General features: G+C 32.0%; 1 protein-coding gene across 2 annotated transcripts in view; it reads right to left on the bottom strand.

Annotated features, from left to right (window-relative positions):
* Positions 1-16,526, bottom strand: part of LOC149065832 (N-acetylneuraminate (7)9-O-acetyltransferase) — a 74,995-nt gene that overhangs the window by 5,068 nt on the left and 53,401 nt on the right. For both annotated transcript variants that reach the window (XM_089254050.1, XM_089254051.1), the window contains 5 exons: positions 11,727-11,883; positions 9,831-9,910; positions 9,434-9,538; positions 4,816-4,956; positions 1,276-1,353 (listed from right to left, as the gene is read on the bottom strand). In XM_089254050.1, coding sequence (XP_089110176.1) covers positions 1,276-1,353; positions 4,816-4,956; positions 9,434-9,538; positions 9,831-9,910; positions 11,727-11,883 — 561 coding nt within the window. The remainder of the gene's footprint in view (positions 1-1,275; positions 1,354-4,815; positions 4,957-9,433; positions 9,539-9,830; positions 9,911-11,726; positions 11,884-16,526) is intronic.

Raw genomic sequence — 16,526 nt, 5'->3', positions numbered from 1 at the left:
CAACTTTGTCTCTCTTTTTTGTCAGTATTATCTGATTCAGACCAGTCACTTCCGAAATCACTACTTTCCCTTTCGGGCAGAAAATCGTGATTTTCGTTGATTATGTTGTCAGAGTAAGTCTCCTCAGCCTCAGATTTATTGAGGATATTTTGTCCAAAATATCATTCAGCACTGATAGTATTAGAGTATTTTGTGCTAATACAGCCTATTTCCAAGAGCCATTTCTACACACTATGAATGAACCTGTTTCCTAGAAAGCTATCGAAGCAGATGGTGGCATGAAGAGTTATGAAATGTCAAACCAAAACAAAAAAGGTGAACGGTCAGAAAAAAAAGGTTTCCTCAACTTTGATAACAGAGGTTATAGCTCAGTGAGATATAGGGTTTTGATTATAGATACATACTGTCCTTGTCAATAGACTCTTTAGATTGCCCAGTAACATGATGCAAGGAATAGCAGTATTTTATTTTTTTCTCATTGGTATGTTACTTGTGAATACATGTTGTGTTGTGTGTGCCATCAGGGAACGATAGGGAATAAACCTAAAAGCAAAAGTATACATCAATGCCCAGGACAAGGAGAAAACATATACAATTTACATACAGCAGTCAAAATGACTGCTCTTGAGGTATAAACGTTGATATCTCTGGAACAAAACTTTCAATATCTTCAAATTTTTGTACACAGAGATAAGTACAGAAATAATGAAAAGTCACCAAAAATGGAGTGTGTATATCAAATACTGCCAAGATTATAGCGTTTTCAAAATCAAAAACCGTCAAAATGACTGCTCCAGTCATTCTAGTGTTAATTATATCGATGAATATTGCATTTAAAAATATACTTTTTGCGAATTACTTTATAAGTTGGTTCTACATTTCACTAATTGGAAGTTTTAGCACACTGAAACTGTATAAAAAGTTTATTTTTTTATGTAATATAACCCCAGAAAAAAATTGCAACATTTAAAGAAACTGTGTGAAACGTTTTGTATAATTGAAAGTGTATAAAGTAAATGGTTGCAGATATAGTCCTATAGACTAAAAATTGGAAACACCCTGTATATCTGCAGACCCGTTACTCAGTTAAAAATATATTTATGATGAAACATTAAATGAGCATAATTGGTAAGAAAAAAATTATTGAATTACAAATCTGAACTTCGTGCATCATTCCACTGATTTTGAAATCCTCTGTAAATTCATGGACTAGGTTTATTACATACAAAATGAGAATAACAGTTTGTAAAAATATCATTTATATACAATACTTACAGGAACAAAAGATATATAGGGATGAACTTCATTGCATTGTAGTTTGTGCCCACAAAGGTAAGAGAAAATAGCATACCCCTGAAAAAAAAATACATTTGTTAAAAAAAAAAATCATATTCTAGGCATGTTGTACCGAGAAGATTGAGCGTGTAACCACATTTTTTTAGTTTTCAATGTTTTGGTGATGTCTGAGAAACTGCATAAATCAAGGTTTCTTTTTTATACTTATTTAAGAAAATTAATGTGTAGATGATTTTAATTTTTAATAAGTACAGTGAAACTCAGTTATAATGGCATTAAAGGATTCACTATATTCTTTCATTATCACTGAAATGTTGAAACAGGCTGAGGTTCCTGAGATACCCTCAATACAAATCTCAGGTAAATCTTCACAAAATTTTGTATGCATACTAAGCAGGACACTACTTGACCATATAAATTTGTTTTTATATTTTGAAAATGTTGAAATCTGTATTTAAAAAAAAACGGTCAAACAATTATTTCTCTATTCATTATAGAGATAAAGAAGGCAGTTTTCTCTAACTAGCATAGGAAAGAAAACTTGTTTTGAGGATGCAAGCAGTGCTGAAAAAACCACTCCCTTCCGAGTGAGGATCGGTTTTATTCAATGCTTTTTTGGGGGAAGATAGCATTCGCTGTCGATTGCTAACTACCTGTAGATCACAACTACTATTGTGGTTATTGCCGATTTTTCTTTGAAAATGCTTGCAATAAAAATTTATTGAAGGCATAAATTGTGAAGATATTTGCATTTTACACTCACGAAATTTGGATTTCTTATAATTCCATCAAAAAACAAAATGTCAAATAATTGTTGGTATACTGTTGTATTTGGTGATAATATAATCAAATACTGTCGTAATAAAATTTGAGGGACAAAAAATTTGGTTTCCTATAACTAATCCAATATAATAAGAAGTCACCAACGAATAAGGCAAATACACGTAAAATATATAAATTCCTAATGCATTTTGACACCAATGGATGTCGTCTTCAGAGGAAAAGATATAATCTCTCTAGTAAGATATATATCCTATCATTTCATTGGAGAGGACCAAAAATTTTGTTTGTCATATCCAAAGAATTATTATAAGTCAGGTTCACTATAATGGAGTTCAACTGTATATAGGAAAACATAGTAGGGCTTGCACCATACATCTGAAATGACCTTTGGTAAATGTACAGTTGCGTTTATAAAAAGTTGGACAACTTTTTTTTTGCTAAAATATTTTAATATATGCATGGGTACAATTGGTATATAAAGCATATAGATTTGATTCTTACCTACTAATAAAAAACTTATCTGAAAATTGACCCGTAACCAAATCACATACTTCGTTTATAACAAAAATACTCAAACTTACGAGATAAAAAAAATCGGACAATTCACAAGAATTATCAAACTATCAAAAATGCAAACTATCAAAACAAATTTTTCAGTATTTGGTAGGGTACCTCATGGCTTTAATACTGCACTGCATCTGCAAGGCATTGAGTCCATCAAATTTTTGATAGGTATTTTTTTTCCATTCTTGCTGCAAAAATTGAAATTTTTCACCAATATTAGAAAATTTCATAGCTTTACAGTGATGTTTAAGCACCTGCCATAGGTTCTCTACGGGGTTTAGATCAGGTAACATTAATGGTCATTTTAGAATTCTCATTTTTTGACGGTAAACCACAACTACACAGACTTGACTGTGTGCTTCAAATCATTGTCTTCTTGAAAAATCCATCTTCGAAGCACTTGAGTTCTGCCATAGGGTTACATGAGGGGCCTTTAAAGAATGTCCAAATATTGGCTTTAGTTCATGATGTCTGTTATTCGCACCAAAGGACCAGCATCAGATGATCCAAAGAAGCCCCACACCATGATGTTACCACCAGTAATGTTTAACTGGAGGAAACTGATATCTCCTGTTGAATGGCTGGTTTACAGGTTGCCTAATATATCGTTGTTCACTCGATTCAAATATTTGGAACTTGGACTCATCACTCCAAACACCCTTTGCCCATTGTTTAGGAGTCCAACTTTGGTGCTTCCGAGCAAAATTAAGTTGGGCCTTTCTGTACTTAACGGAAATCATGGTATTCTTTGTGGGTCTTCAACCAAAAAGGCAAGCTTTATAAAGATGTCACTTGATCGCAGAGACACTGATAGAAACTCCATAAACTGGCTTGGAATTCTTGGTTTATCTCCACTGCACTCTTCGTTGGATCTTTACCAAATGTTGTTTTATCAAGAGATCGATTCTGGAACAAGTTTTTTTGGCAACTAGAACCAGACTATGTTTACCTCACCACGCACTTGAAATTGCTTCCAGACATCACATATTGTCAATTTTGGAACACTTGAAAGTTTAGAAATAGAAATGTAGTTTTGTCCATCTTGGATAAGTTTCATGATCTGTTCTTTTGTTTCCAGAGAAATTTGTCTTTTACGAGGCATTCCGTCACCTCCAAAGTTGCAAGAAAAACAATTTTAAATTATAAAAAAATTAAAAACAGCTCCAGAAACAAGAAAAATTCACACAGTCCGATTTTTTTTTTATCTTTGAATGGATTCCTTTCAGGGAGCAGCATATTATATACCCTTTCTTTTCCCATAAAATTAACTCAGACATAAGAGTTACGTAGATAGAAGTCATACATGTAATTCCAATTTGCATAACATGATTTGCATTTCATTTTGAGGTTGTAACACAACTGTAAAAGTCATCAAGTAGTGTCACCAATTAAATTTGGTTGTGGACCCCTGATTATAATCAATATAAAAGCACCATTCTCTCACAATTCACTTGAATCTGTAGCCACTATTTTTTGGTATGAATCATGAAATATGTGTTCAGATTAAACACTATAACTGTTATACACTGGGCATTTACCACTTTTCTCTGGCAATGCCAGGTATGAATTTTTTTTAGATGACATTCTTAAGATGTATAGATGGTGTACCAATAAATGTTTTTTTTTCTCTTATCATATCCCTATTTGCTGACTGGTTTGCTTCTACTGTATTACCCCCTTCTTTTTTGATTTTATTTGATCCGTTTTTTTTGTTTTTTTTGCACAGAAAAATTAAGATTCCTTCACAGTAATAATTACTTGCTAACATGACAAAAAATCACATTTTACCTAATAAAGTGGAGGTGGTTTCTTGAGATACTTCAAAACACATGTTAACTTCATAGTTGCTTTTACTTGCCATGATGCCAACAGCAAAATAAAAATTAAATATGTACTCTTATTCTCCTTACTTTGTCGCTCACCAACCAGTGATGGGTCAGGTGATTTTATGTTCTTTAATGGGGCTGATCACTGAAAAATTGATAAGGCTTTGATTTCAATGCCCAACTGCATCAATGGTTGAAGTTTGTGGTGTGATCCATGCCCCCATGGACTTCCCAAGGAGTCCTGAAGGTCAATGGCTGAAAAAGCTCTCTAGCTAGAAAGAATGAGTGATGTACAATTCTGTTTTGTACCTATTAATTAGCCAAACAAAATTACTTAGAAACTTACGGCCACTCCAAGAGTTCCTAAAACCGTGCATAGAAGTGAGATGCGTGGAGAAAACAAATTCTCTTTTGTCTTGTCATCTAATATATGATGCTGCTTCAACAGTTGGTATGCAAAGGCAAACAACATCCCTACTCCAACACTCTATACAAAGAAAAAAAAAATCATAAATTTTCAAATTATTAACAATGAGGAATCATAAAGCATTTTCAAAAGTTTTTCATTTTTAATTCACTTTTATCTTTCCCTGACCGCCCATAACTACAGATTGTCACCATTAAGGCAATATATAGTCTGCCCTGCTTATAGTATAATTGAAGAAATTTGCAAAAAAGCTCAATGTATGCAAAATTCAATGCATCAAATCTGGCTCAAATAAGGCAGTTATGACAGATAAAAAATTAAATTCATGGAAAAATTAATTTGATTCATTAAAAAATTATGAAATATGAATAAATTGAAATATTCACAAATTGGGCTTAATTGATCATACATATCAGGAATATCAGTGTGATACTTAACCATTTAAATGCTGAGACGTTAGTGTGGAGTTATTTATTTCTAAAATTTGGCATTCAGGGTCCTTTTACATGCCTATTCATTGACTTATTTTTTTTTCCATTTTACAATGAATGTAAAAAGCAAAAAATGTTCTGTTTATGGAACATTGATGCCTGGGAAGGGGTGAAAACAAAAATTTGATATTATCTATAGTGTATCTTAGTCAGATTTGAATGACATTTGTTTATTTCTGGAACATCGTTATGATATACAATTTTCTATTTTATATTACAAATATCCAACATACCTGTTTTATTTAGTCCTAAAAATATCTGGGGGAAATTCAAATGTCTCCGATAGTATGGAAAATACTTTTGATGAACCAATTTTTTTCAGCATTGTCAATATTTACACAATTAAGTTGTTTTTTTTGCAAGGAGGGAATATTAGTGAACCATTCTTATATGTTATAGACACAATATAACATGGTTGGGTTTTTGATATCAAAAAATGGTTTGAATCATCAGAAACTTAAATGAATGTTATTTGATAATGTTTTGAACAGAAACCTAAATGAATGTTATTGTATAATGTTTTGAACACAATAGGTATATAACATGATGAAAAACTTACTTTTTTACATATTATAATTTTTTTAAAACATTAATTTATTACAGAAATTAAAACAAAATTTTAATTATAATTTGCTATTTTGAATTTTTCGACATAAAGAGTCTAGTACAGTGATTCCCAACGTGGGCGTTAATGCCCACTGGGGGGGGGGGGCAGTAGAGACTACAGGTATCACATAGGATCCTGTGAGTTAGATTACGTTGGGGGGCAATGGGAAAAAAAAATTCTGAAGAAGGGGGTGATGGGACAAAAAAGGTTGGAAAACTATGGTCTAGAACATATATAAAATTTTATGGTTTATTTATCTAAACTATTCATTACCTGTGTTCAATTTGCTAAGCAAAATACGACTGTTTATTCAAGATCAATCCAACTCAGTATTAAAACAGTCAAAAATTTATTCTCAATGTTGTCAAATAGTTTTTTTGACCTGTTAGATATGTTAAATAACAAAAAACTTAATTTTATGCAGATTAAACTGTTTTATATTTTGAATTATAATTACTGAGAAAAAATATATATTTTGATATTTTAAATTTTCTGATCTACCCAAAATTTTATTCCATATAAAAATTCTCCAGCAGCATTTGTTAATACGCTAATTAAACTCATTTATTCTCAACTAAAAATTTCTTAGCCTAGGTTGAATAAAACCAGAGTTTTAAAGAGTATTTTCAATCAAAGCAGAGCCAGCAGGACTTGATACCCAACACATTGTTTTGCACTTTTAGATACAGCTTCAATAGGAAAAACATTGCATTATATAAATGCTTGTAAATATACCATACTAGTCAAACTTAGCCATTCCTTCTTTTGTACTAATAATAAGTTATAGGAGTTTCTTAAGTATCATATACAAGAAAGCACTGTCAAATTAAAGGAAACTTCAGTCCTACAATTTAGTATTTTCATTGCTAGATATATTCTAATGTTATGCACAATAAGGGTAGTGTTTAAGTATCGGTTATTATCTAGATTAGTGGTTCTCAAACTTTCTGAAGCATGACCCCTACATAGGCTGACCGTATGTGCCGGTTTTCCAGAAGATTCCGATTTTTTGGTAGTGCTGTTCTGAAAGCACTTTTCAGAACATTTGTTTTAGTCGTTTTAATTAGTTGATATTGACTTTTAACGATATTTAATGTTTTTAATATTTTGTTTTTTGATGCGGGTACTTAGTGTTCCTTATGCAGAATTAAAGTGTAGCAAGGCGTATGCGCTTTGATTTTTGTATACAGGGTGATTAAGAAAGAATCACCCAATTTAAAAATGATTCTACACCTGGAATCAACCATTAACAAAAATGTACATTTTGATAAGTAATATATTCACATATATTACTTATCGTTCTGTGTTTTGGATTTTTAAGAAATATACAATTTTGAAAAACTGGGTGATTCTCTCTGTCACCCTGTATGAGTATTAACTTAATATACTGATCATTGTGCAAGTAGAATTTGATAAAATTACATTGTATGATACATGGTAATCAGCTCAGCTGAGTAAAGGCTTTTTTTAGTTTTGACATATTTTTAAAATAAAAATTAATTTCTTATTTGGATGGTTTTATTGTGGAGAAACTCTCGCGACCCCCCCCCCCCCCCACAGTTCATTGACATGACCCCCAGGGAACCATGACCCACACTTTGGGAACTGATCTAGATAATTTAATAACAGAAATCAACATTACGTATATGGTGTAAAAGAACTTTTTAAACACCTATCTGTCATAAAAAGAGTACAGCAGATGTTTATATCTATACACATATATAAGCAGTTGAAGAAATTTTGTAAAGTCAAGAGTCATCTTATCTTGAATTGAAGAATAACAAATCATTCCATAGTTTTTCCTTCAGTGTTTATGCTATGCTTTATTCAAATTGTATATTTTATAAGAAAAACCCCCTAATATAATTGTCTAAAATAATTCTGTAGAGAGTATAAAATTATTTTACACAATCATATTAAGTATTTATTCTTTGTATAATGTAATCACTTTAAACATTACATGCAATCAACGTGAGTATTTCCAATAGGAATTTTTATATTGAAAAGCAATATTTGAGTTTTTTTAAAGTTTTTGACAGAGGGTTTTTGATGTACCATGTGTCACAAATTTGCCAACCCTGCAATATAATGTCCATCAAATGATCTGACTTTTTTTTCAGTGACAACATGGACCTAGGTTAGTGCTTCTCCAAGTATGCATCGCCAACTTTTGTTAACAGTGCCTTACAGCAAGATAAAATTATTTGATAAGGCCTGCTTAGTGCTTTCGAAAATTTTCTTTTCTAGACCATTCCAGGAAGAAGTTTGAGAACCGCTGAACCAGGTGAATATATTCACAAGCTCCCCTTCATTGTATAGAAGACTTGTCACTTTTCTTTGAAGTTCCAAGTGTGTGTGTGTGAGAAAGATATATATATACAATGTATATACACAACCTATTTATTATGTTATATTCTATTCTTCTATTCTTATATGTTCAACCAATTTCTTTAGTTCTGTATGTATTATTGAACATGCCGCACAACTGCCATGTTCAAAACATTCATGAACAAGTTCTATCACCCTTTTCTTTTTCTTTGATGTGTCTATAACTTTCTAGATGCTTATCCATTATTTCAACACTACTCATCAACATTCCCTCTAATTTATTTTTTGCCTGCTCCGTGTTGTCTTTTCTGTGTGCGGCCAGGTGATTTGTCACATGTACCTTTTATGTAGGAAAATTTCTGGATTTTGCGTGTGTGGAAGCACTTTTACCAAGAATTCACAAGTGTAACAGTCTGATGCAACTGCACCACAGCATTATTATTCCAGATATTTTCCAAACAATTAATCGTTTTTGAATCATAGTCACTGCCATATGCCCTTCACCTTTTATAGAACAAGCTTCAGGAGGTTTTACCACATTATTCTCATCATTGCAAAATATATTCCCATTCCCATATATCAGCTCTGGAACTGCTGTCATCAAAACATTTCCAACAATATTCTCTTTGTGATGTTTCCAAGGCTAACTTAATCAACACATATCTCAGTTTGATCAACTGTTCAAAAGAAGAATGTTAAAAGAGAAGAATGAAAATAGCACTCAATACAAACAATCCTACCCAAACTATCACATTCTTTTAGCTGGAATTTTACCCCAGATTTTCTCCTAAAAATGTGAAAGTTACAAATGCTTTGAGTAATCAAATGTGATTTGTGAGACCTTAAAGATGGGTAAATATTTAATGTTGTTTCACAAGTATTTCACACACTGTATATTGATTAATAGTTCTTCTATGTGGCTAGTTTCTCATTAAATGTTTTTTAACTTTACTTTTACGAATGTTTAAAACCTCTGCATAGTTTTGAGAGGTTAGATTTTTGTTCTCCATTTTTCTATCTTTGTCTTTATGACATTTAAAAAGCAAGAAGCATGACAGAAAAAAAAATTAAATAATTAATGATTTGAAAAACAACATATGCAAATACAAACATATCTATCGATTCTCCATCGGAACCACCATTCTTTTATAGAGTCATCAGTAGTAACAAAAAAAGCTTTCCAAGGGCGAGTAACAAATATCTTCTCAAAAAATACCTATAATATTGAATAATTTAGATACAGCTTAAAAGTATAATAAAGCTTTCAATTATTTCAATACTACTGCCTAACTGAGTTATAATGATCTTGGGTATAAACATGAAAATTCATAGATATTGGTAATAAAAAATTCAAATGATGATCCAATGACATTTCCAAAAAAGACACCTTAAGATTTTCTTTCAATCATGACTTTGTTTGAAAAGTTTAAGGAAATTTTGAAAAATGAAATTAAAAGTTTTCTTCAAAATTAAGAATTTTTTTTTTCAGACAAGCAGAAATTACATACCTCTGACATATACAAAAGTGTCACAATACCAAAATATACCACAAATTTCAGAACCATGTAAAGGCAATGGAGAGGATTGGCTATAAAATAAAAGTTTTTGGTTAAAAAAAATGGGTGGATATTAACATTAAAATATGATCATTTTAAGGTATCGACTACCTTTCTTATTATTTTTCTTTAAAATGGTACTAGAGTGAACTTTAACAATATTTTTTGATATAAAGTGTTCCAAAATGGTGAGAAGAGAATACTAAATTTCGGATTACCTATGTCATTTTCTATGAAAAAGTCATTTTTATGTCAAATTTTAAACAAAATTCATATAATATTCAAAACATGATTGCAAAAAATTTCTGTAAATTGAATGATAAATAATAAATTCACATTACATTCAGCAAGTACATTCATTCTAATGATGCACACACAGGTTATGAACCAAAATTTAAAGGATTGTGTGTGTATAGTATGCTCATAAATTGCACTCAAATCTGTTAATGTTTGTGAATTTTTAAAAATTTCATTCCACATATCCCCAAAGCAGAATGTTTTGCATCGTTCTGCAACGAACCCTTGGCAGACTGGAAATGTTCTGACAGTAAAAATTCCCATAATAGTGTTTCTACACTAAACTTTTCTTAAATTTCTTCCAGATTGTTCTGCAGTAGCACTGATTGTTCTTATCAGTGCTACTGCAGAACAATCTGGAAGAAGAAGTTATGCGATGTACATTGGAGATTTTGGCATATTCTGCTTTGGGGCCACATATTATGTATAAAATACTGTAATTACACAAATATATATGATAGACCTCCTTATATACACATTAAAATATGGTATATGCTTTAACAGTTCATAGTTATGTTTTATTTCCAGATGCACAAGTTCTCTGTTCGGAATGTGTTGCATAGCATTCCAAATACTCTCAACACATTGAGTTCTGGTTTCAGCAAGTTTGGATTGGGCAGCAAATTTAGAAATCAGGAATGGATGGTAAAGAAAATTAGACCAGAATGAGAAGAGGGCTGTATAATTTGAATTTTGTGGCGGCAAAACCATAAATCCACCTTTAGTTTCCAGTTTTTTGATACTAGCACTTGTCTGGAGTATGGCTATCTCTCACTGCAGCAACACAATAGCAAGCAGTTGCTCTGCCTGAAGGGCAAAAAGACATTAGATCTTGTTCAGTACATACACAGATATCAAAAAAGATTGGTCAATCCACATAAATTTGTACAGAGAACACACACTCTAACTCAAAGGAACAAACTGGTAACAATAAAATATAAAAATCGATGAGTGGAGAAAGTAAGCCTCGTCCTCATTGACGAGCGGCTTATTTTTGAGTTATTTTTTCTGAGTATTTTTGAGCAGTGATTAAAAAAAGTGTACAGAATGCAAATTCACCTTGCTCTGAGCATAGCTAAACCAGAGATCATCAGAAAGATATATTTTGGGAGTCATATCTCAAAGCTTCAGAAAAAGTTACAATGACGAAAACCCAGTTTGTATTTATTTTTTGGTTGTCTCATTACATTGTCTGGATACCCTGCAGCTACACAAACATTATACCATTTACATATTTTGAGCCAACATATTTATTCAAAACAGTGTGATCAAACACTTATTTCCCACAAAAGTTCTGATTACTTGAATGTACAATTACAATAAATACTTTTCCCAGGCATTGCTAATTCATAAACTGATTTCGAAAGTCACACTGGAATGAATTTATAATATTTTTTACTTATTTTGAATTAAGAGCAATGGTTTTCACTAAAAATTTTCACTGAAGAAATTTGTTTTTGTATTTTGTTCTTTTGCATTTTAAACGGCTGTTACTAGTGTTTGTGTACATGATCAAACTTTTTCCGCGAATAGTATTCACAGACCACTTACCTTCAACTGAAGCACTGGTCACATGGGGAAGAGATACCATTGTCAGAAAAACAGTTAAAAACCAGAATGTTACAAGAGGAACAAAGTAATAAAACTGATATGGCCGATTCATACAGAGACATAAAACAACTACCAATAAATTCAGTCGAAACAATACCTATTGAAAAAGAAAATTTGAAAAATCAGTTTTTTAGGGTTTTATAAAAAGTCAAACATGACATTAATTTTTTCTAAATGAAACCAGAATGGGGAATTCTATATGATGAAATACATTTATACTAGATAAATCTCAGTCCACGTATAAAAAAGTAGCATAATGCTATGAAAAATAAGTTTTATATTGAATATTCTTAAATGAAATTCAATAATAAATAACACAGTTAAAAAATAAAAAAATCAATTCAATGGAACAAGTTGACTAATCCATGTGCAGTGAAACAGTAGATTACAGTAAACTGGGGTGACTTGGGTACAGATTTTGGAAGTTTTTTGTATTATCTCCCTTATGTGAATTAATAATTTTTACTAAAAGTTGCACCACTAGAAAGAGGTTTTTAGTTTGGGCAAGGATATATAATTGTTTTTAAACTTATTATAATAAAGAAAAATGAATGCAGTCATACAAAGGTCACCCCACCTGAAGGGGCGAATACTTTATTGCCTTGATATTTCACTTTTCGAAGTACATGGTTCCATCTCACCCAACTGGAAATAAACAGGGACAAATAAAAAAAGTATAAATACAAAAGGATCCTTACAAAATTGGCCTAAATTGTGTTCTAGCAGTTTATGTTAAATATATTTGGCAGAAAACGTTTTTCTTTTTCTGTCACATTCTGCTTATATGTTTCTTCATTCTATTTATATGTTTCTGTCTTTGATATGTCACAACTCTATTTTTAATTTTTTATCAATAGATTTCTGAAATTTGTTTAAACAAATTTTCATTTCTTAAGAAAATGTCTCTCTCCTGGCTGCCCAGGTCATTTTTTAAATTTTAAAATAACTTAAAACTAAAATATATTCTTATTTTCAATAATATATTTTTAGGACCACTATACTCTTATATATTTCACCTTTTTTATCATTTTAAATATTTTTGATCAATAGTTTATAGTCAAATGAAAATTCTCCCCGCTTTTTTTTCATTTGTGACATGTGGAAAACATAGACGGCAACTGGTGTTTCAGGACTTGAACCAATCAAATTTTGTTTTGAAAAGGTAAAGAAGAATGTAGTTATCACTTGAGCCTTCTTTCAAATCAATTAGAATTTGCAAAATTACTTCACAAATTAGATTTATTTAGGAAGAAAAAGGTGAGTGTTTTTATCAAATATCCTTCTCCTGGTTACCTAATATATATACCGTATTTTAACGTGTATAAGGAACCCTGATTTTTTTGGCTTAACATTTGGAAAAAGTTAAAAAAATATATCTATTATACTATCCATGTATAAGAACCCCTCCTATTTTTGGGAACCAATTTTTTGGCAAAAACAGGTTTTTTTATACACGTTAAAATACGTTAATTCAAAATTATTTTCACTTTGCCACAAATACAAGGCCACAACAGGCAAAATGTCCAACGAGGTGGCTGAAAAAAAGATGCCCATAACAAATATGGATGTCATATATTTCTAAAATGCAGCAACCCAATTAAAAATAATTATAAAACTAAAAATATATATATAAATGATGAAATATTATACATTGCCCATAAAATATATTTCTGGTTGTCTTATTCTAAGTATGGATAGCTTCTCGATTTACCCCAACATGTTTATTGTATTTCTTTTTAAACGTGTCAATTGTGTTAGAATTTACTATCCCGGGGGCAAGCTATTCCATTTATTAACAACCCTATAACACAAAAATTCCCTGTGACACTATAACCTAGAATTGTCCCTTACTAATCAATACTGGTGTTCCCTTGTCAAAGCAATCGATTGACGGCGTATTAATTCATGGTCCATCCCATTGAAAATTTTGAACACTTCGATCATATCTCCCCAACACCTGCGTTCATCCAATGTAAACATATTCAAAAAATGAAGCCTCTCTTCATAACTCGAGCCCTGCATGTCAAGAAAATGAATCAGAAACTTGCTAATGTGGTTCTGATGTTTCAATTCAGAGACTTCTATTAATTCTGAAAACCACATGTTTTCAATATGCTTAGTTTTTTTATCAGTGTTGCAAAACATATGAAAATGTATTTTGTTCAGTGGTGTAGCCAGGGGTGGGGAAGCAGGGGAGCGACTGCTCCCCCAATCAAAATTTTGCCTACATTGGTGCCTATTCTCCTAAATGAATTTTGATCTCCAAAAAAATATGCTTAAAAAAATTGAATTTTTCATTTTCTACCTTCAATGACCTTCATAAAATAATGAGTAAGAAAAAAAATCTTCACTTATATATGTGCCTCTTGCAATTTCACAGAGTTTGGGTTTGTATGAATTTGAGAGCAGAAAGAAAAAGTGATGGTTTTCATCATAATTTTTGAAAATTGCTGTCAAGCTCTTCATCTAAAGCATGTTCCGAGCAGCCCCTGTTCCCGCCTTTATTAAAGGACAAAATCTTGCCCACTTCTTGCTGTAACTTTTTCCCCTGCTATTGGTCGTTCTCATTGGAGCTCCTAGAAATACTTTCTATTGGTGCCTCAGTTCTGAGAATATGGTGTTCACCAAATGCTTGTTCTGTTGTAAAGAGCCACCAAGAGCACATCTTGTGTCGATTAAGGCACCTTCTGAATAAATTAGGGGCACAGGAACCTATTGTGGAGACTACTGAACTCGTGAAGTAAGCTAATATTCAAGCTCCAAGAAGTATCACATTTTCTTTGGGCAGCTTAACCTCCTAGAAATACCACCTTATGGGTAGGACACTTGGCTAGATTAACAGTGCCTAGAAATGCCACGTTATCTGTAGATGCCTTGACAAGAGCTACTAGCTTGTGTATAGGGTAGTGTCAAAAACTAGGAAAAGGTGGAAAGCAGCTCTGAGCTTTTGAGCCCTAAAAAACTCAAGATAAATCACAAAAGGGGTTCTGGAAGAGTTTTTTTAAAGGTGGGGGCAATAAAAAAAGGTCTAATCTTGGGTCAATAGTACTCAGAAATACAGAAAATGAGAGAGAAAATTACAGTCATCTATATTGTACGGTAATATATTGTACTATATTATACGTTGATAATGCTTAATTCTGTGCTCAAAATATGACTTTTTTAGAATTATTCTTTTTTCATATGGTGCAGTTTTTCTTTTCTTTGAATCACTGTTAGTCTCATTATTATGCATATGCAATAAATAGTGTGCTGAATCTGAGAAATTATTCCCTGGAAAAATTTATGACCGGTGAGTTTGTAACTCTTGACACGTATATCGCCCATTCCAATTAATCCAGTGTTTCTTAAACTTTAGGCACATGTGGCCCCCAGACTTCATCAGCGTTTATCCACATAACTGAATGGGTACGCATAAATGTACCAATGCATTGCAACGCCCCCTCAAAAACAGTTGGTGATGAACTTAGGAGCTAAGAGTGTGATGCACACTTTGAGGATCCGTTGAATATTTCTGAAATATAAAATACATAAATGCTCTATATTTACTCATCACTTTTTAAAGCAAAATTCCAGGTGTTATTTGTCTCTGTATTTCTAACAACAACACACTAGTGGTCTACACAGGGTCATCCATCTTATGAGCATCAAAGGAATTTTTCTGAGGCTCCTAGCTGTTTAGAAACGTAGCCACTCAATTTGTCACTCAACTCATCGCGCCTAAATTCGTCGTGGTACAAATTCACCACAGTGCCAATTCGTCGTGGTACAAATTCACCACAGTGCCAATTCGTCGCAGTACAAGTTTGTCTCAGTGTTAATTTGTCACGGTACAAATTTGTCACAGCTCCAGTTCGTAGCTGTACAAGTTTGTTGCAGTGTCAATCCGTCGTGATGTCAATTTATCTCAGAATCAATTCGTTGAACTGTCGATCCTTGACTGTACATGTTCCATGCGAGCTTGTATGTAGGTTTTTGTCTTATACGTGAAATAAGAAACATGAACAAATGTATACACGCAGTTTACTAAAAATAATTATTTTCTGTCATTGCGGAAAAGGCATCTAAATTAAAATTTCAATTGATATTAATATTTATTATTGTAATTACCAAATCAATTACATATAAAAATTTATTTATGTTTGAAAATTTAGTTACTAAAAATTTGAAATGTTAAATAATTGATTTTTGCTGTGATAAAATTTCAATATCATGTGGAAAAATTTTGCTTTGTATGATATTCCCCAAATTACAGTGGAGCCTCTCTGTAACTGTAAACTTGTATCTGCCCCATTGGCTTGAGAGTTTCTCCTCCCTTCTGAGAGTCACCAACATTTACCACTACAGTATCTCCATAAGAACCTGAAATATTTAATTAATAATTCAATTAAAGTAATATTTAATTTTCACCTTATAAGCTGCATTTCCTTCTTCCTGTCAAGATTTACATTTCTTGTAGCGAAGGGTGTTGGGGACATAGGCGTAAACTTGGGCCCCCAATATTTTTGAAGAGCCGACTCAGTCCCCTAAAAATTCGGGTGGATTTGTTTCTCACACTTGGCTCAGAAAAAACTTTTTGACAAAAAATTTTTCTAAATAGTAGAAATCATCTGCGCGAATTTTTTTTTTTTACTTTTCTTTAGAATCTCCATCTACTTGTCCTTTGACAATCTTGTTCTGTGATAATAGTAGTCTTATCTCGCAATCACCCCGGCATCCATCCAAAATTGCATCCTCCCA

Source organism: Pholcus phalangioides, unplaced genomic scaffold (genome assembly GCF_987345545.1).
Source record: "Pholcus phalangioides strain wild (caught in Gottingen) unplaced genomic scaffold, Ppha-v1.0 ptg000039l_1, whole genome shotgun sequence".
Classification (NCBI taxonomy): Eukaryota; Metazoa; Arthropoda; class Arachnida; order Araneae; family Pholcidae; genus Pholcus; species Pholcus phalangioides.
Note: the sequence above shows the minus strand (reverse complement) of the source record. Positions and strands in the feature narration are given on the sequence as shown.